A 20771-nucleotide genomic window follows, 5' to 3' on the forward strand; every position below is an offset into this window, starting at 1 on the left:
GCACCAAACCACGTAATCATTGATCTAAAAAAAAAAAAACCACCCCATCCTCTATTTTCTAATAATCTCTAGAAATGGACTTATTATCCCTTCGTTGCTTTATGGTAGCATTCCTTATGATCAAAATTAGCAAGACACTTGCATAAAAGAGAACAATAATTGCTCAACGAGCATCTCGTTTGTAATTTATTAGTTTCTATTATTGTGCGTCGCCATGGCAACGGCTCGCATCCCGGGTGATGAGAGAGATGTTAGATAGGAGCCGACGAAGCTCCCGGTCCCAGCAAATGGAGATGCAGGTTTTTTATCAGTAATTTTCATAAAAATAATAAGTGAGGGAGTTAATGAGATGGAAAGCCGTCCTGTGGCTATTGTGAATTTTTTTCTCCCCCCCCCACCCCCCCTCTTCTTTTCCCTTTTTTTTTTTTTATTATTTTTTTTAAAGTGTTGATCTAATTAGAATGCATCGGTCAGGAAAAGTAATGAGGATTTAGTGCCTCACAAAAGAGGTGGGGATCGTATCAGAAAATTAGCACAAGTCTTTGGAAAATAATCAGGCCCGTGGAGATGTGCCCGAGCGCCTCTGATTCCTGCAAACCCAGAGCAGCCGCCGTTTCCCTTCTGGGCAAGACTTGAAAGTTGAGAAATGCAAGGGAGGATTTGGAGGCAGTTGGTAAATAAATAGGGATGCACCCAGGAAAGACAAAACTGGAGGGGAAATGGTGTCTCTGGGGTGAAGGAGTTTTCGTCAGGCAACAGGAGCCAAAATATTCACGGGGATAGACCAGAAGAAGCCACTATCTCATCTAGCGTTGGATGAGGGTGATGTATCAGTGATGACACAATGGCAATTCTTTTCTAATTATCCAGCTAAGCAATGTCAAGTGGCTGAATGCATCAACTCACTGAGTATACTTGAGTTTGCTTGGGTATGACTTGAAAGGGTGGAAGTTGTCAGGGCCTGGAACAGGTTGCCCAGGGAGGGGGCTGAGTCATAGAATCACAGAACCACATACTGGTCTGGGTTGGAAGGGACCCCAAGGGTCACAGAGCTCCAACCCCCTGCCACAGGCAGGGACACCAACCTCCAGGCCTGGAGCTACACAAGGTTGCCCAGGGCCCCATCCAACCTGGCCTTGAACACCCCCAGGGACGGGGAATCCACTACCTCTCTGGGCAGCCTGTTCCAGCCCCTCACCACTCTTTCTGTAAAAAACTTCCCCCTAATATCTAATCTAAACCTTCCCTCCTTTAGCTTTAGTCCATTCCCCCTTGTCCTGGCATTATCTGCTCTTTTAAAAAGTTGAATCCCCTCCTGCTTGTAAGGTACCTTCAGGTACTGGAAGGCTGCAATGAGGTCCCCCCGCAGCCTTCTCTTCTGCAGGCTGAACAAGCCCAGCTCCCTCAGCCTCTCTTTGTAGGGCAGGTGCTCCAGCCCTCTAATGATCCTTGTGGCCCCCTCTGAACCCTCTCCAACAGTTCCACATCCTTCTTGTATTGGGGGACCCAGATCTGGACACAGTACTCCAGCTGGGGCCTCACAAGAGCAGAGTAGAGAGGGACAATCACCTCCCTGTCCCTGCTGCCACCCCTCTGCTGATGGAGCCCAGGATACCATTGGCCCTACGAGCTGCAAGAGCCACTGCTGGCTCATGTCAAGCTTCTCATCCACCTTTCCTGGATGTGTTCAAAAAAAGGGTAGATGAGGTGCTGAGGGATCTGGTTCAGCTTAGGATGGGAATGGTTGGACTTGATGATCTTCAAAGGTCTTTTCCAACCTTGTGATTCTGTGATTCTGTGAAGTACTCTAGGTCCGTCAGTTGAGTTTGAAGGCTGGGGACTGTTCAGAGAGCTGAAGAGTAAATAGGATCCATCTTTAATAAATGGCAGTTGGGATGATTAATTACTAATCTTCCACTGAGGACAGGTGAAACAGCTAAGGGACCACTAATTTAGGATTTTTAAAAACCCCATCAAAATAATGAAGAGGTGATTAACACCAATGAATGAGGTTTCTCAGACAACAGGTTTCTCAGGGGTATGGGAATCATTTGTGAGGAGATATACTAGGTTGGTCATGAAGGTGAAATATTTCCATTTTCTTTTTGCAAAGTTATTTTTACCACAGGGCAGCTGTCTTAAAAAAAAAACTGTGGCTATGCAATAGGAAGGATGTCAGCCACACCTGAGAAAACATCTGGAGCTGTCAAAATATGATCACAGGACAATCACAAAGGGATATCCCGGGTGTAATCCAAGAAGGATGGCCCTTGGCTTGGTGTTATTTATGCTTTCTAAGGTGAAAAATGCAAGAATTTCTGGAAATGCAAAATTCCTGGAGGTGATGGAGAGAGGAGAGAACAACCAAAGAGGTGGTTCTACAGAGGCTGAAATTATCACACGTTGCAAAGTCTGGAGATGTCTCCTGGCACTGGCAAAGTTGGGGAGAATCTTTGTTACATTTCAGACATTTTTCCACACTGTTTTATCCATGGGTTTCTTTTTTTGGGCTTCATTTTGATTTCTAGAGGACACCCTTCACTAGATCAGGTTGCTCAAAGCCTCATCCAGCCTGGTCTTAAACACCACCAGGGATGGGGCTTCCGCAGCCTCTCTGGGCACCCTGTGCCAGGGCCTCCCCACCCTCAGAGTGCAGAACTCCTTCCTAACGTCTCGTTCAGCTTGAAGCCATCACCCCTTGGCCTGTCCCTGCCCTGCCTGGTGACAGCCCCTCTCCCTGTTCCTGTAGTGTGGGTAGGCCGCAGTTAGCACTGGAATTCCTTTCAGCATTGGTAGGCCGCAGTTAGGTCTCCCTGGAACCTTCTCTTCTCCAGATGGGAATGCTGGAGGAACTTGTTGCACAGGATGGGGGGGGGAAGCCAATTTAACCCAATGCTTCAAGTAAACCAGTTCAACTCCCCTTCACCATCAGAGTGGTCCTCCCTGGTCTGCAGTTGACTTTGCTCACAAGAAAAATGCCACCACAGAGCCAATGACATTGGGAACTGCGTCACTGCCAGGGATGTTTGAACTGGATTGCATCTTGCATTTCCCAGCTCTCGTTTCAAGGGAGAATTGCAGCAGGTTGGGAGTGTTAAAATGGGCATTTTCAGGACAGCATTTTCTTCTTCTCAACTTCCTTCTCCATCTTGCTGGTGGTTGGAGGCTGAGGGTTGGCTTGGACTGACCTCAGGCAGCTCTTCTCTGTCTAGTTCTTACTTTATCCATGTTTACCCTGTGCACAAGCCTGGATTTCTCTGTTATTTAAAGCCTTTCCCCCCCCCCCCATTTATTTTCCATCTCTATCCATAAAGGAGCCTTATGGATCTTCTCAGGTGAGTTTGAGTTTGGCCAACGCTTTCTCAGCAAACTCACAGGTTTCTTCTCCAGGTAACCCCATTTTTCCCCAGCTTTACTCAGGAACAGATAAATTTCACAAAGCTGGGATGAGACAGAAATTTCACTCATCTGTGTCACCAAAAAATGAATTGCTGGGTCATAAAGCACGAGGCAGATGACAGCAGCTCGAGCAGTGCTGAATTTTAGCAGTTATTTACACTCTGGCACTTGGTCTTTGACACTTGCCTCACTGTAAGGAAGGGGGGTTGTGAGCACTGCAATATATCCCAGATCTTTTTCTTCAGGGAAGTGACTTTTAATTTGGAGAAAGAGTGTGTTGCTGTAGAGCTCCCGAAGGTCAGTGCCGAGGTGTGGGGCTGCAGAGACACCCAGTGACAGACTCTTTGTTTGCACTCAAGATTGGAAATTGATGGGAACATTTCCACTTCTGAGAGTCCTAAAACATAAAATGTTTGCCACTGCAGCAAAATCCCAAGTGTAAGAGAATCTAGGTGACATCTGTGATCCAAGGCAATTACTATGCCAAGGATCTATCCAAGTTCTTCTTGGAGATGGTATCTGTATTTATTTTAAGGCAGAGCCTCCAATTCCATCACAGACCCTTGGTTTCACAGCACCATTGCAGAAACACCATGACTTCCTTTCCTATTTTATTCTAAGAATTACCAGTGTTCTAACAGCCTCCATGGGTGCTGCTGCGCTGGTGTTTTGGGAGAGTTTTCCTCCAGGCCACCAAAAGAATGCAATTTTTGTCATCCTGAAACCCTGTTGAAAATGGCTTTGACAACAATAACTGGAAATAGAAGTTTCTCCTTCCCACTTCCTAATATCCCAATGCATTCCTCAAAAATGGTCTTCTGGCTGCACTTCCTTTGGAGGAACCATGGAAGAACAAGGCAGGAGAGGAAAGCTGGAGGTCTGTAGGCTGGTTTGTGTCTCTGGTTGCCCCTGGGCATATCTATCTGGTTTCCTGACTGTATCCATCTACTTCTTGAAGTTATCCAAGAGCCAAGTCCAAGTGCAGGCAAAAGCAGCCAATTCTGGCTTCCTGCGTGCTGGGAAATGCTGATTTTTCACATTGAAACCATTTCCCCAGAAAGGCTGGAGGTGGGGAAGGCAGATATAAAAAAGGGGCAATTATTAAATGAACTTAGGCAGTGTGGGTCGGATGAGTGGACAGTGAGGGGGTGGTGGTGAGAACTGACCCAATGGCCGGGCCCAGGGAGCCGTGTCCAGTCAGAGCAGCCAGCGGTGTGCCGGGGAAGGAGCCCCGCTGGGGAGGCAGCTGGGGAAGAACTGCAGCCCATGGGAAGGGCTGACGCTGGAGAAGCTCCTGGAGGACTGTCTGCCCTGGGAGGGACCCCACGTGCAGCAGGGAAAGAGTGTGAGGAGCCCTCCCCTGAGGAGGGGGGAGCAGGAGAGACCCCGTGTAACAGGCTGCTGTGGAGACACAAGCCCAGTGATGGGCTGACAGGGGACAGTGCTGGGAGGAGTGGCTGACACACCCAAAGGCTGTGGAGCCCTTCGGTGAGATCTGGGCAGGTTGGATGGTTGGGTGGAGCAGAACCTGGTGACGTTCAACAAGGGCAGGTGTAGGGTCCTGCCCCCAGGGCGGAGCAGTGCCAGGCCCCAGTACAGTCAGGGGTGACCTGCTGGGAAGCAGCGCTGCAGAGAAGGACCTGGGAGCCCTGGGGGACACCAAGCTCTCCATGACCAGAGCTGGGCCCTCATGGCCAAGAGGTTGATGGAACCTGGGGGCCTTGAGCAGAGTGTGGCCAGCAGGTCCAGGGAGGTTCTGTGCTCCTCCCCTCTGCTTGGCCCTGCTGAGGCCAGAGCTGGAGTTGGGTGTCCAGTGCTGGGGTCCCCAGTTCAGGACAGACAGGGACCTGTTGGAGAGTCTGGGGAGGGTATGAAGATGACCCCTGAAGCATCTTTGGTGTGAGGAAAAGCCAAGACAGCTGGGGCTGCTCAACCTGGAGAGGATTGAGAGCGCATCTCATCAACAACTACTCAAGGGGGATGTCAAGGGGATGGGTCCAGACTCTTCTCAGTGGTGCCCAACAACAGGCCAAGGGGCAACAGGCCCAAAATGGGACACTGGAAGGTGCGTCCCCACATAAGGAAGAACATTGTCCCTCTGTGGGTGCCTGAGCCCTGGGACAGGCTGCCCAGAGAAGGTTGGGGAGTCTCCTTTTCTGGGGAGATCCCAATCCCATGGTCCTGGACGCCGTCCTGTGCAACCTGCTTGAGGTGACCCTGCTTTAAGCAGGGGTTGGACTAGATGATCTTCTGAGGTCCCTGCCAACCCCACCAGTCTGTGATTCTGTGATTCTGGGATTCTTTTTCAATCTTTGTATCAATTGCACTCTGAAAAGGGACGTCTGGGATGTGGCACAGATAAATAATGTTCAGATTATCAACGTAGGGGGAAAAAGAGGTGACAAGAGGGGATAATACAGCCAGAGATTTTCCCAGCAAAGGCAGGTAGGGAAATCAGTTCATACAGAACCTTTGCACAGGCAAATCGGTGGTGACTGCTGGTGACCAAGTCAATAGAAGCATGAATGTCACGGGGAAAAGCTAAAAACAAAGGACCAAAAAGGTCATATTTTTTGGAGAGAACACCTGGATGCAGACCATGCAGTGCCCTAACTCCCCACTCAGCAGTGCATCACATCACCTCTTGATTAATTGATTCATTAATTGATTTATCTGTTCAGAGTACTATCCCTCTAAGGTTTATTGCAAGGAAAAGAGGAGCTGTGGCTTTTTCCAACCTGACCATGTTTGCATGGCTGCCTTTTCTGGGGGTGTTGCATGTCACCAGTCCAGGGAAATTCTCTTTTCTTAAACCATGTAGTAGGTTTGTTGAAGAAACACATCAAACTGAAGGGAAACAGAGTAAGAAATGTGAAACAAATCCCCTTTGTTGGCATTTTGTTCAGCAGTTGAGAACCAGCTGAGCACCAGGGAAATGTTGCAGGATGGGAAAACGTGTAGAAAAGGGGGGAAACAACCATTTATTGCAAGAAAAAAAGAAGTGGAGCTTCATTTCCATTAGAGCTGGGTGAATTTGAGTTGTGTAGTTATCTTGGGCTTATCTTGAAATGATAATTCTATAAATGTTCTTTGCAAAATCCTTCCCATCTGGGAAGTTGGGGTACAGCGCCCTGAATTCACCCTGCCCTCCTCAATGCTATGTTGTCATTCAGTTTGGGCCTTTTCCAATTGCTTCTCCCATGCAAGAGCTCCCTCAGAGACAGGGTTGATGATAAGATTACAGCTCCCAAATAAAGAAATGCCCAGTTTTGCAAGATGTTAGCTTAAAGCTGCAAGGGATGACAGGAGATTGGGTCGTATTGTTATTATTTTCACTATTTTACTGTTGTTCTGGCAAGGGGAAAGGGTGATGCTTGGTCCAGCATATAGGAAGTGCTCTTCATCCAGTTCCATCAAAGGACTGACCCCCCCACCCCCAAGAAATCTGTTAAAAGAAGATTGAAGATATTCCTTCTACTCTATCATGCTTTATTCTTCTTTCTGTATGGGAAATAGTGGCTGCAAAAAGAGGATGAGTTTGAGGAACAGACTAAGTGCCAAGTGTCAGGTGTTGCACTTGGGTTGGGGGAATCCCAGCCATAGATAGAGCCTGGGAGAAGAGCTCCTGGAGAGCAGCCCTGCTGAGAAGGACCTGGGTGTCAGGGTGGGTGAGGAGCTTCCCCTGAGCCAGCAGTGGCTCTGGCAGCTGGGAAGGGCGATGGGATCCTGGGCTCCATCAGCAGAGGGGTGGCAGCAGGGACAGGGAGGGGATTGTCCCTCTCTGCTCTGCCCTGGGGAGGCCCCAGCTGGAGTCCTGTGTCCAGAGCTGGGGCCCCAGCACAAGAAAGATGTGGGACTGGTGGAGAGGGGTCAGAGGAGCCCCGGAGGGGATCAGAGGGCTGGAGCAGCTCCCCTACGGAGAGAGGCTGAGGGAGCTGGGCTGGCTCAGCCTGGAGAAGAGAAGGCTGTGGGGGGACCTCATTGCAGCCTCCCAGTCCCTGAAGGGAACAGAGGAACAGGAGGGGAATCAGCTTGTTCAAGGGCAGAGACTGGCAGGACAAGGGGGCTGGAGTGAAGCTGGAGGAGGGAAGGGGGAGAGGAGAGATGAGGGGGAAGTTCTTTGCAGAGAGAGTGGTGAGGGGCTGGAAGGGGCTGCCCAGAGAGGGGGTGGGTGCCCCATCCCTGGGGGTGTTCAAGGCCAGGTTGGCTGGGGCCCTGGGCAACCTTGTGTAGCTCCAGGCCTGGAGGTTGGTGTCCCTGCCTGTGGCAGGGGGGTTGGAGCTCTGTGACCCTTGGGGTCCCTCCCAACCCAGACCAGTCTGGGATCCTATGATTCTAAGTGGGATCTTTGCTAAGTGCAAATCCCACCCCTCACCCCCACCTTTTTCTACAATGGCAACAAACTGAAAAAAAACCCTTTTTCTGCCCTTTTCCCTGGTGAAGCCCCCAGAGAAGAAAAAGAAGAGGCAAACGGAAGCCTCGCATGGTCCCACTGTGTGTCAGAATTCATGGTTTCACTGCTTTTCTTTCCCCCAGGAGATGCTGCAGAGCTCACCTGCAGCCCTGCCACCTGCATCCAACCCCCCGCCGGGCATCGTGGTGCCGGCAGCTGCGCTTCCCCCGGGCAACTTGGCCATGAGCGCCGGCAGCGGCTCGCCTGCGGTGCCAGGTAGCCACCCTGGGGGGAAGCTGCTGGGGGTGGGGGAGGGATTAGAAATGTGGGGGTTTGGTACCTCCATGAGCCTTTTTTTCCATAGGTGGGGCCTTGTACCAGCCCGTGACGATGGTGACGTCGCAGGGCCAGGTCCTCGCCCAAGCCATCGCTCCCGGTGCCCTGCAGATCCCCAACGCCCAGGTAAGACCTTCCAGCCTCCACATTGTATGTTATGCAACGTTTTGCACTGCTGCAGCAAGCAAACCCCCCCCCCAGTTTCTCCAGAAATTCAGCCCTTGGAGGTTCCTAAATTTTTAATTAGCAAGAAAAGTTGATTAAATTCATCTGCCAGGTGCCTTTGGGGGACCTAAAAGTGATGACAGTGACCTAAGAAATGATAGCAAAGCTGCTCTTATTGCACTATTGTATAATATGCTAACATGAAGCATATAACACATATAAATTACATTATATTGTATTAATTATTATCCTGTATCCTAATAGATTATATTAGAGTTTGTTTAGGTTTATTATTTTTCTTTTCTTCTTTCCTCTTCCCTTCCCTTCCCTTCCCTTCCCTTCCCTTCCCTTCCCTTCCCTTCCCTTCCCTTCCCTTCCCTTCCCTTCCCTTCCCTTCCCTTCCCTTCCCTTTTTTCTTCTCCTCTCCTCTCCTCTCCTCTCCTCTCCTCTCCTCTCCTCTCCTCTCCTCTCCTCTCCTCTCCTCTCCTCTCCTCTCCTCTCCTCTCCTCTCCTCTCCTCTCCTCTCCTCTCCTCTCCTCTCCTCTCCTCTCCTCTCCTCTCCTCTCCTCTCCTCTCCTCTCCTCTCCTCTCCTCTCCTCTCCTCTCCTCTCCTCTCCTCTCCTCTCCTCTCCTCTCCTCTCCTCTCCTCTCCTCTCCTCTCCTCTCCTCTCCTCTCCTCTCCTCTCCTCTCCTCTCCTCTCCTCTCCTCTCCTCTCCTCTCCTCTCCTCTCCTCTCCTCTCCTCCCCTTCCCCTTCCCCTTCCCCTTCCCCTTCCCCTTCCCCTTGCCTTTCCCTTCTCCTTCTCCTTTCCTTTTCTTTCCCTAGTTATTGCTGATATATTGTGGATCAGGGATCACCAGCATTGCCTGGGCAGTGTGGCAATCCTGGCACTCATAGGAAAGGCTCATTTTTTCCCTCACTTTCTGGATTTTAGGGTATTTTTTAGCCACTTGCTTTGGTGTGACTCCCAGTTTGGGTTTGTTTTTCTGTGTCAACAACACAGGATTTCCCTGTGTTTCCCTGTGTTCTTCAACTGAGGCAACAATTTGGAATAGAAATGGATTTATAAGGACAACTTGCCATACCCATTGGCTGTGTTGCCTGGGAACTCTTCCAAATCCCCACTCCCCAGGAATCTGGGGAGGGGGGAAAAACCCCAAACCCCTTCAGTTTCACTGCTTCCTGGGGCCATATCAACAAAAAAAATCCCCCCTTGCAATTTTTTTCCCCCCTAAAACACCCCAATTGAACTGCAGGAGCCTCTTAAAAACAAACCAACCACCAAACCCCCCCTAAAAAAAAAAAACCCAAGGCATTTTGGAGATGGGTGGCCCCTCTCTGGCAGGTTTTGTTGCCTCTGCAATGCTTTTTGGAATTGCTTTCTTCAACACCTCCCTGTCTCAGGCTTAAATCTTGTGGCAAAACCCTCTGTGGTGTGAGAAACACCCGCACAGGGAATAGCAGGGCAGGGAGAGAGCCCCAGACAAGCACCTCTGGATGCTCTTCCCACACCATCAGTGTGATTTATTCAGCTGGAGCCCAGGGGAATCACAGGGACCTGCTGGCCTGATGTTTAATTCATCCAGGAGAAGGGTTTTGATGAAGAGCTGGGGAAAAAAAAAAAACCCTAAATTAAAAAAAATCCCCTCTTTTTTTTTTTTTTAACTCAAATGCTGAGATTTCAGCTCAGTTCTCAACCTCATTAAAACTTCTCTTGCAGCAAAATGCTCATTTTTGGAGGGGGAGGTGGGGAGGAAGCATATTTTGATCTCATGGTGGGATTCAGCTGGGTGAGGGAATACAAGGGGTTAATCATGGTAAGGTTTAAACCTCAGGTTTAGAAAGTCATCTTTGTTTGTGGGGATTTATTTTTGGGGTTTTTGGGTTTTTTTTTTAATGCTTAAAGTGGTTTCCTCCTTAGTCCCACATGGAAAATGGTCATGAGAGCAGCACTGTGGTCCCCAACTGTTCCTGTCCCACCATGGGGAGAATAAGCCCATCGACCCTTGCAAAGCATTGGCAAAAAAAGGGTTGAGAGGTTAAATAGATAATCCTGGGGGGTGGGGGGAGATGGGGATTGAATGCAAATTTTGGGGAGGAAGAAAAAAGATTTTGGATGCTTGCCAGGAGTTCCTGGGTTTTGCATTTGCCCCCCACTCCCTTTTTGGGTTGGTTTTAGATTCATAGAACCATAGGATGGTCTGGGTTGGGAGGGACCCCAAGGGTCACAGAGCTCCAACCCCCCTGCCACAGGCAGGGACACCAACCTCCAGCCCTGGAGCTACACAAGGGTGCCCAGGGCCACATCCAACCTGGCCTTGAACACCCCCAGGGATGGGGCACCCACCCCCTCTCTGGGCAGCCCCTTCCAGCCCCTCACCACTCTCTCTGCAAAGAACTTCCCCCTAATCTCTCCTCTCCCCCTTCCCTCCTCCAGCTTCACTCCAGCCCCCTTGTCCTGCCAGTCTCTGCCCTTGAACAAGCTGATTCCCCTCCTGTTCCTCTGCTCCCTTCAGGGACTGGGAGGCTGCAGTGAGGTCCCCCCACAGCCTTCTCTTCTCCAGGCTGAGCCAGCCCAGCTCCCTCAGCCTCTCTCCGTAGGGGAGCTGCTCCAGCCCTCTGATCCCCTCCGGGGCTCCTCTGACCCCTCTCCACCAGTCCCACATCTTTCTTGTGCTGGGGCCCCAGCTCTGGACACAGGACTCCAGCTGGGGCCTCCCCAGGGCAGAGCAGAGAGGGACAATCCCCTCCCTGTCCCTGCTGCCACCCCTCTGCTGATGGAGCCCAGGATCCCATCGCCCTTCCCAGCTGCCAGAGCCACTGCTGGCTCAGGGGGAGTTCCTCACCCACCAGAATCCCCAAGTCCTCAGCAGGGCTCCATTTTTTTGGTTGCCTCTCAGCATTTTCAGCCCATTCTCTCTCCCCTGTCCTCTCCTCTGGCAGGTGAACCTGGATCTCACCTCCCTCCTCGACGGTGAGGACAAGAAGTCCAAGAACAAGAGAGGTGTCCTGCCCAAACATGCCACCAACATCATGCGCTCCTGGCTCTTCCAGCATCTCATGGTGAGCACCACAGCTTCCAGGATAGCCTGCAAGCTGGGGGAAAAAACCCCAAAAAGGCAAAAAGATCCCCCTGAAAGTGAACAAATTGACATGGTGGTTTGTCTGAATTTATACTCAGAGGCACAAAGTGGGGTTGATTTCATTTGGGGAGTATTTTGGGGGCGACTTGTTTTCACTACAGGTGGCAAAAATACTCCCTTAATGCAGGAGGAAGCCACCAAAAATGTGTTTGGTGGGACTTCCATGAATTGTTGTGGATGAGTGATGAGCAAATATATATATATCTATATGTATCTGTGTGTGTATATGTGTGGATATATGTATATACACACCCCCTTTCCTAGCAAGCCAGGGTGTGAAAGCTGCCCCACAGGTAGAGTGGTGGCATGTCAGTCAAAATGCAGTATCATCCCATTTTTGGGGTTGTCAGTGGAAATTTAGGCAGGCTGAGGGAGGTAAGAGGATGCAACCGTGGTATTTTCATGCAAGGAGGTTGCTTTCTTACCAACAGAGCTGGAAGAAGGGCAGAAGGCTAAAAAAACCCCCTTTTCCTGCATAATTTGGCCAAGAAATCACTCAGAAGCTCCTTGCAAGGAGTTGCATAGGGTGTCCAGGAAGGTGGGAGACCCACAGTTAACAGCAGGACAGAAAGAAATGGAGCAACTTGGTGTCAAATGTAACCCAAGAGGTAGCAGCAGCTGCTTGAGACCTTCCCAGTTATTTTTTAATGGGGAGTTTTGGATTTATTGTGTGGAGGGCAAGAGCATCACTGTATTGGACCACCATTCCAAGCTGTGTTGTGAGCACCCTGTGCTTTTGGAGGTCTGAACTGCTGATTTCCAAGCAGAAAGAAAGGTTTAGAAGATCAGAAATGGAAGAACAGTTTTCTGCTGGGTGCTGGGACAACCCCATGGTTGGAGGTTTCCAAAACTGGATGGAAAAACTAAAAGAAATTCCTTTCCTACTGGATGGAGAGACCTTTGTTCTCAGCTTGGTCCTCATGGTCAGAAGATGCTTGGACTTCCCCATGGGAAATGATGTGGTGTTTAACCTAATAGCACTGAGGGGCATCATTCCATTGCCTTTGGGAGTCTTGTAGCATCAGCAGGAGGAAGGAATCTTGGAAATAATGTGCCAAAAATGGAGCTACTTTTGCAGAAAACATCCATTCTTTACCACTTTGGCATCCCTGAGGCCCCAGCACCATGACTTTGGGTGGTTTTGTCTAGGAAATCACACTGCTTTGGGGGCAAACTGCCAGAAAAGGAGTCAAGTGAATCAACACTGGTGCTGGCTTGGGGCTCTGGAGAGTGAAATGTGGGGCTGTTTTGATAATGATTTCATTTTGGGGTTGGAAAGGAGGATTCTAGCACGGTTGGGAGGAGGTGGTTGAGATCTGAGTGCTGGTAGTCTCCCAGTGCAGGTGTTTTGGGGTGTTTTATTGATGCATCTGACAAGGAGCATTGGGGGCGACAGCAGATTTTGAAACACAAATCCCATTGTTAACAACAACCATGGTTAGAAAGTTGCTAAAACTAAAAATAGATGGATAGAGATAGATAGATAGATAGATAGATAGATAGATAGATAGATAGATAGATAGATAGATAGATAGACAGATAGATGGATAGATAGATAATTTTCTTTCAAAGAAAAGCCTTGGATGGAAAGCTTTGGAAAAGCCTTCAAGAAACTGGAGAAATCATAGAATCACAGAATCCCAGACTGGTCTGGGTTGGAAGGGACCCCAAGGGTCACAGAGCTCCAACCCCCCTGCCACAGGCAGGGACACCAACCTCCAGGCCTGGAGCTACACAAGGTTGCCCAGAGCCCCATCCAACCTGGCCCTGAACACCCCCAGGGATGGGGCACCCACCCCCTCTCTGGGCAGCCCCTTCCAGCCCCTCACCACTCTCTCTGCAAAGAACTTCCCCCTAATCTCTCCTCTCACCCTTCCCTCCCCCAGCTTCACTCCAGCCCCCTTGTCCTGCCAGTCTCTGCCCTTGAACAAGCTGATTCCCCTCCTGTTCCTCTGCTCCCTTCAGGGACTGGGAGGCTGCAATGAGGTCTCCCCACAGCCTTCTCTTCTCCAGGCTGAGCCAGCCCAGCTCCCTCAGCCTCTCTCCATAGGGGAGCTGCTCCAGCTCTCTGATCCCCTCCGTGGCCTTAAAGAAACCATGATGTTCTCAGATGCCACCCTTGAGCCTTGAATGCAAGAAGCTACCAAATTTGGGGTGGTAAAATGAAAAAAAAAAGTAAAAATAAAAGAGTATGTGATTTTTTTCCCTGGGGGCTGCAGGTTTGCACCCAGGAAGGTCATTTTGCTGCTCCACTTCTCTTGTTTTTTTTTAGCACCCCTATCCCACAGAGGATGAGAAGAGGCAAATTGCTGCCCAAACCAACCTGACCCTCTTACAAGTCAACAACTGGTGAGTACATTGGGTACATTGGTGGCCCTTGCAGTCACCTTGCTGGCTTTAGAGATTTTTCATGGTATTTTGGTGCTTTATAGTGTTTTCACAGCATCACAGAACTGTAGGGGTTGGAAGGGACCCCCAGAGCTCATGGGGTCCAACCCCCTGCCCAAGCAGGGTCCCTAGGACAGGGCACACAGGTCGGTGTCCAGACGGGGCTGGAATCTCTCCAGAGAAGGAGACTCCACACCCCCTGGGCAGCCTGTCCCAGGGCTCCCTCACCCTCACTGGGAAGAAGTTCTTCCCCACATTGGTGGGGAACTCCCTGTGCTCCAACTTGAGCCCATTGCCCCTTGTCCTGTCCCCACAGACACTGAGCAGAGGCTGCCCATGTCCCCCTGTGTCCCACCCTTCAGATCTTTATACCCATTGATCAGATCCCCTCTCAGGCTGCTTCTCTCCAGGCTGAACAGCCCCAGCTCCCTCAGCCTTTCCTCACAGGGGAGATGCTCCAGGCCCTTCATCCCCTTCGTAGCCTCCTCTGGACTCTCTCCAGGAGATCCCTGGCTGGTTTATCCCAGGGAGCCCAGACCTGGACACAACGCTCCAGTATGCCCAGTGCAATTGGATGGAGTGGGGTTTTTTGGGGTAACTTGGATAGTCAGTGACAGTTTCTGTGAGCCCCAGGCCGGTGTGTTTAACTGATGGTGTTTAGTTTGATGCCTCGTTGCCCTCTCCTGGCAAACCCAGCGTGTAGCAGCCTCCAGCTCCCAGCTGGAAAAACGAGTGGAATAGTGTAACATACCACAGAAAAAATAAACCAGGGTAAAACCCCAACTTTTTGGACCATGAGGCCACTTTTGAATGGGTTTTCTCCTGCAACTCACTCCCCTTTCCCAGCATCTGTTGGTTTAAGTCTGGATTCCTGGAAGGACTCTTGTTTACTGGAATGGTCTCTCTTTTCCCTGGCAAGGTTCATCAACGCCCGGCGGCGCATCCTGCAGCCCATGCTGGATGCCAGCAACCCAGACCCAGCCCCCAAAGCCAAGAAAATCAAATCTCAGCACCGCCCCACTCAAAGGTTCTGGCCCAACTCCATTGCTGCTGGGGTCCTGCAGCAGCAAGGTGGCAATTCGGGGACAAATCCCGACGGTAAGGACAAACCCTGATGGCCCCCTGCCCTTCCTGGGGGGTTGTGGTCATGCATTAAATTATGGGGGGTTAAATAAAGAAGGATTTCTAGAGCCCTTGATCTTCCTGTGGGGAAAGGGATGTGGAAGAGTTGGCCCATGGAAGAAGGTTCCTCCAGTTGGCCATCACAAGGGAGATGCCATCTTTTCAAGAGGAACAACCCTCAAGGGTCGCTGAGTGTGGGGCATCACTTGGGTTATTGTCCTTAGTTGGTGGGGAGGAGTTTAAAGGGGGAAATGGGGAGAGGAGACAGAGAAGATGAAGGTGAGAGAAGGAGACAGATGAGCCAAGGTGGGAAGCAGAGAGGAAGAGAGAACAGGTGATGAAAAGGAGGAGTGTGTAAGATGAAGAGAAGGTCAAGAGGGCAGAGATATGGGCCACCTAAGATGAGAAGAGAGATGATGACAAGAAGGGAAGGTGGAAATGAAGATCTGCACACCCAGTTTGGGCATCTTGCTCCAAAATGAAGGTTTCTTGGTATTTAAAGAAGAAACCTTGGCTAAAATATTAAGGATTGGAGCTTGGGAAGTGGCTAGGGCAGGAGAGACACCCCACAGGGTGTTGTCTGCTGGCAGCATTCTTGGTGTCTGCATTTGATTTGTCTGTGTGTTTACCTTCAGGCTCACTAAGCATGGACAACCTGCAACCCCTCTCCTCAGCCACAGCCACCATGGCCATGCAGCAGGCCATGCTGGCAGCCCACGATGACTCTCTTGATGGCACCGAGGAAGAGGAGGAAGAGGAGGAGGAGGACGAGGATGAGATGGAGGAGGAGGAAGAAGAGGAAGAAGAGCTGGAGGAAGAGCCCGGTGGCCTCCCGGCGGCACCTGGTGCCGACCTTGGCTTAGACCACAGTGACTCACTGGAATAGCTCCTCCTGTGCCCTCCCCAAATCACTGGTGGCATGGGAAATGAAACTCCCCCCCCCAAAAAAAAAAACAACAAAATGCCAAAAAGAACTGGCAAGAGGAAGAACAAAACTGGTGAGAAAAAGGGAACTTGAAGGCACTGGGCAGAGTGCCCAGCTGCCCGTGGGAGCGCGGGGACTGCAACATCTGCGCGTGGAAGTGAAGGACTCATGTTTACAAGGCACATATTGTGGCCAGATATTTTATTTTATTTCTATTTTTTTTTTAGGTTTTATTCTTATTTTTCCCCCCTTTTCCTCTTTGGTTTTGGTTTTTTTTTAGTAAGAAAACAGCATTTTTTTGGGAAGCCTTTTTTTTCCCCCCACATGATGCTCGGATGCTGTTGGGCAACATCAGGTTGGGGGTTTGTTTTTTTCCCCACACCACCACCGTGTCCATCACTTGGATTTCCAGCTGCCAAAAAAACCAAACCAATCCCAAGACTGATTTTTCTGGGGGGGGATTCTCCCAAAAATCATGATTCACAAGCGTAAGTATCAGCACAAGTGTGAATTCTGCTTCGGGTTGGATCTGAGGAGGGTTTTGCAATATTGACCCCCACACACACCCCTCAACCCTGGGATTCCACAAACCTCTCCATTTTAGCCCCAGTGCTGTGGGTTTGGTGACTGGGAAGGCATTTTGCTGGGAAATGGAGGCAATTCTCCCCCCCCAAATCCTTTAATTTATGTGCTAAAACCCTGTTGAATATTGGAAATAAACCACCCCCATCGTTGTCCTTAAGGGCTGAGACTGGATAGCAGAGTTGGGGCTGGGAGTGAGACTTTCCCAGGGCATTTTGGTACTGAGACAGGGGCAAAAATGGAGAAAAAACCAAACAAGGGTTTGAGAAATAGAGATTATTTCTTTTTTCCTCCCCCCCAAAAAATGGAGTGGAGACCCTCCCCCAAGATTCACCTGGCTGGAAGGAAATTCAGTGTCACTGGGGAAGTTCTTTGCAGAGAGAGTGGTGAGGGGCTGGAAGGGGCTGCCCAGAGAGGGGGTGGGTGCCCCATCCCTGGGGGTGTTCCAGGCCAGGTTGGCTGGGGCCCTGGGCAACCTTGTGTAGCTCCAGGCCTGGAGGTTGGTGTCCCTGCCCGTGGCAGGGGGGTTGGAGCTCTGTGACCCTTGGGGTCCCTCCCAACCCAGAGCTGGGATTCTATGATTGCTGGAAAGATGCTTTCTCCTGGATAATCGACCACCCATGTGAGTAAATGGTGGAGTTTTACCCCAAAAAAGCCATGGAGAAGAGCCACTGGGGGGGGGAAGGGGAGGGGGAAACCCTCCAAGCAACCCCAAAACCCCCTTTTTCAGTGCGAGCAGAGGGGTGAATTTCGCCTTAAGACACGGTGCAGGGGGAAGGGGAGAAGAACCCTCGGTGAGAGGGGGCAAAAAAGAACCCAGGAATTTTCTCCTGCAGGTTCCTCCTGTGTCTGCAGGTTTCTGTAAGGAGGATATTAATTTATTTTAATTTTTAAGACTTTTTTTTTGGAGGGGGTGGGGTGGGGGGGGCGGCTTTTGGCCGTTTTTTTTGTCCTGATTTGATTTGATTTGAATTTGAATTTTTCTTTATTTTGGGGTTTTGGTTTGGGGTTTTGGTTTTTTTTTTTTTTTTGGCTCTTGAGGAGTTGAGAATAAAATGAAAACAAAAACAGCAGCTGGGTGGGGTGGGGTGGGGTGGGGGGGGCGTGGGGAGGGTGGGGGGGGTGGGTGGGGGTTGGGGGGAAGAGCCGATGCGATGGGCAGAAAAGCCTATTTTTGGATACTGATCTGGTGTGAATGTAACCTGTAATTTCATAAAGGACTCATTGTAATTTAGTATTAATTCATGGCCATTTATTATAAAGTGCTACGAGATGAGGTTTCGCAGCTGGTATTTTATTGGCAGCTTCTTCCTGGGAGTGGAAATACCACCCCCCCCACCCCTCCCATCCACCCCCCTTTCCAAAATGAGCAAACCAGGAGGATTGAGACAGATCTGCAAGGGAGAAAACAGGGTGTTCTGTAGATCCCCAGCCATAGATAGAGCCTGGGAGAAGAGCTCCTGGAGAGCAGCCCTGCTGAGAAGGACCTGGGTGTGAGGGTGGGTGAGGAGCTTCCCCTGAGCCAGCAGTGGCTCTGGCAGCTGGGAAGGGCGATGGGATCCTGGGCTCCATCAGCAGAGGGGTGGCAGCAGGGACAGGGAGGGGATTGTCCCTCTCTGCTCTGCCAAGGGGAGGCCCCAGCTGGAGTCCTGTGTCCAGAGCTGGGGCCCCAGGACAAGAGAGATGTGGGACTGGTGGAGAGGGGTCAGAGGAGCCCCGGAGGGGATCAGAGGGCTGGAGCAGCTCCCCTATGGAGAGAGGCTGAGGGAGCTGGGCTGGCTCAGCCTGGAGAAGAGAAGGCTGTGGGGGGACCTCATTGCAGCCTCCCAGTCCCTGGAGGGAGCAGAGGAACAGGAGGGGAATCAGCTTGTTCAAGGGCAGAGACTGGCAGGACAAGGGGGCTGGAGTGAAGCTGGAGGAGGGAAGGGGGAGAGGAGAGATTAGGGGGAAGTTCTTTGCAGAGAGAGTGGTGAGGGGCTGGAAGGGGCTGCCCAGAGAGGGGGTGGGTGCCCCATCCCTGGGGGTGTTCCAGGCCAGGTTGGCTGGGGCCCTGGGCAACCTTGTGTAGCTCCAGGGCTGGAGGTTGGTGTCCCTGCCTGTGGCAGGGGGTTGGAGCTCTGTGACCCTTGGGGTCCCTCCCAACCCAGACCAGTCTGTGGTTCTATGATTCTCTGCCAAAGAGAAATGCCGCCTGCTCCAGCTCCCGCCCCCCCCCCAAGCCCCCCCCCTCCAGCTTCAATATGATTTTAACCTAAAATGAATGATGTTCCCCCAAAAATGAATGGTGTGAACCCCCCCCCAAACTATCACACGCTCCCCTAAATATAAATGATGCTTAACCCAAGGTTTTATTCTCCAAAAGTGCTCACTAAAAAGCAGTGACATCACTCAAGAGGGGTGGGCTGTGTTCCCCCCCCACCAAATGAAAGTAATTCTTCCCCAAATTAAGTGATGCTCCCTCCCCAAACAAGTTTAAAGGCTCCAAAAATGAGGGATGCCCCCCACAATTCTGCTAGCCAAGAGGGGAAATTCCCCCCTCCAAAGATAGTGATTCTCCTTCCAAATAGCACAGACTCCTCCTAAAAGGTGTGACACCCCAAAATTAGTTATATTCTCAAAAAAAAGAGAGATCTCTCCCCAAATGAGAGAGCATCTCCCACCCCATCCCCCCCCCCCTCAGTGAGGTATTTTGCCCAAAAATGAGAGGGGCTCCCCCCAAACTGATACACTTGAGGAATGATTCTCCCCCAAAGTGATACTCCCCCCAAAACAAATTACATTCTCCCAAAGTGAGTGATGCCCCCCACTAAAATAAGTGAGACCCACACCACAATGGGTGATGCTGTCCTAAAACCCACATTCAGCTCCCCCAAAAAGGAGTGCTCCCCAAAATCAAACCACTCCCCCCAAAAAAGTGAGGCTTCCCCAAAATGAGGGAGCAACAGGTCCCCCCAAATTAGTCATCTTCCAAAGGGGTATTTTTTGGAGCAGTGCGCCCCAAAACGATGGATCATCTCAAAACCATGATGTTCCCCCAAAAATGTTTCCCCTCAACGAGCAATTATTCCCCCTCAAACTATGCAATGCTCCCCAAAATGATGCTCTCCCAAAGTTGCAAGCCTCCTGGGAATGACACACCAAAACCACGAACAAAGCTCCCCAAAATGTCCTGCTTCACCCTAAAAAAGACTGAATTTTCCCCTCTCCCCCTGCCATCCCAAATGGAGAACGAGCCCCAAAACATGAGCAGTGACACCCAAATTAGAGATTGTGCCCTGAAGTGAGTGACACACCCACAAAGTGGAGTTATTCTGCCCAAAACTGAAGCCCACTAGGACCACCACCCTGTTAATTAATGAGTTGATGCATCAAGAGGAGTGTGGGCAGCAGGTCACAGGAGGGGATCCTCCCCCCCTGCTCTGCCCTGGTCAGGCCCCACCTGGAGCATTGTGTCCAGTTCTGGGCTCCCTGGGATAAACCAGCCAGGGATCTCCTGGAGAGAGTCCAGAGGAGGCTACGAAGGGGATGAAGGGCCTGGAGCATCTCCCCTGTGAGGAAAGGCTGAGTGAGCTGGGGCTGTTCAGCCTGGAGAGAAGCAGCCTGAGAGGGGATCTGATCAATGGGTATAAAGATCTGAAGGGTGGGACACAGGGGGCCATGGGCAGCCTCTGCTCAGTGTCTGTGGGGACAGGACAAGGGGCAATGGGCTCAAGTTGGAGCACAGGGAGTTCCCCACCAATCTGGGGAAGAACTTCTTCCCAGTGAGGGTGAGGGAGCCCTGGGACAGGCTGCCCAGGGGGTGTGGAGTCTCCTTCTCTGGAGAGATTCCAGCCCCATCTGGACACCGCCCTGTGTGCCCTGTCCTAGGGACCCTGCTTTGGCAGGGGGTTGAACCTGATGGGCTCTGGGGGGCCCTTCCCACCCCTGTGACTCTGTGATTTCAAGGGGGTGGGATGAAAAAAGTGAATTTTTGGATTTTTTTTTTAGCAGAAATTGGGGGTATAGAAAAAACCCAAAACACCCAAACCTACAAACAAGAAAAATCTCACAAATGGGAAAAATTCCATCAAAATGGGGTTTATGGCCAAATTTACAGAATCCCAGCATCACCAGGCTGGAAAAGACCTTTAAGTTCATCCAGTCCAACCATTCCCGTCCTGTGCTAAACCAGCTCCCTGAGCACCTCATCTCCCCTCTGTTAAACACACCCAGGGGCAGGGACTCAGCCCCCTCCCTGGGCAGCCTGGGCCAGGCCCTGACAACTCTGCCAGGGAAGAATTCTCTCCTCACAGCTGCTCTGACCCTGCCCTGGCGCAGC

General features: G+C 50.9%; 1 protein-coding gene across 3 annotated transcripts in view; it reads left to right on the top strand.

The window, feature by feature from the left end:
• PKNOX2 (PBX/knotted 1 homeobox 2) overlaps positions 1-17344 on the top strand; it is a 116388-nt gene extending 99044 nt beyond the window's left edge. For all 3 annotated transcript variants that reach the window (XM_084275038.1, XM_084275040.1, XM_084275039.1), the window contains 6 exons: positions 7936-8068; positions 8157-8254; positions 11237-11356; positions 13709-13785; positions 14744-14922; positions 15582-17344. In XM_084275038.1, coding sequence (XP_084131164.1) covers positions 7936-8068; positions 8157-8254; positions 11237-11356; positions 13709-13785; positions 14744-14922; positions 15582-15832 — 858 coding nt within the window. In that variant the 3' untranslated portion in view covers positions 15833-17344. The remainder of the gene's footprint in view (positions 1-7935; positions 8069-8156; positions 8255-11236; positions 11357-13708; positions 13786-14743; positions 14923-15581) is intronic.
• The last annotated feature ends 3427 nt before the right edge of the window (positions 17345-20771 follow it).

This window comes from Gallinula chloropus, assembly GCF_964237585.1.
Source record: "Gallinula chloropus genome assembly, chromosome: 24".
NCBI lineage: Eukaryota > Metazoa > Chordata > Aves > Gruiformes > Rallidae > Gallinula > Gallinula chloropus.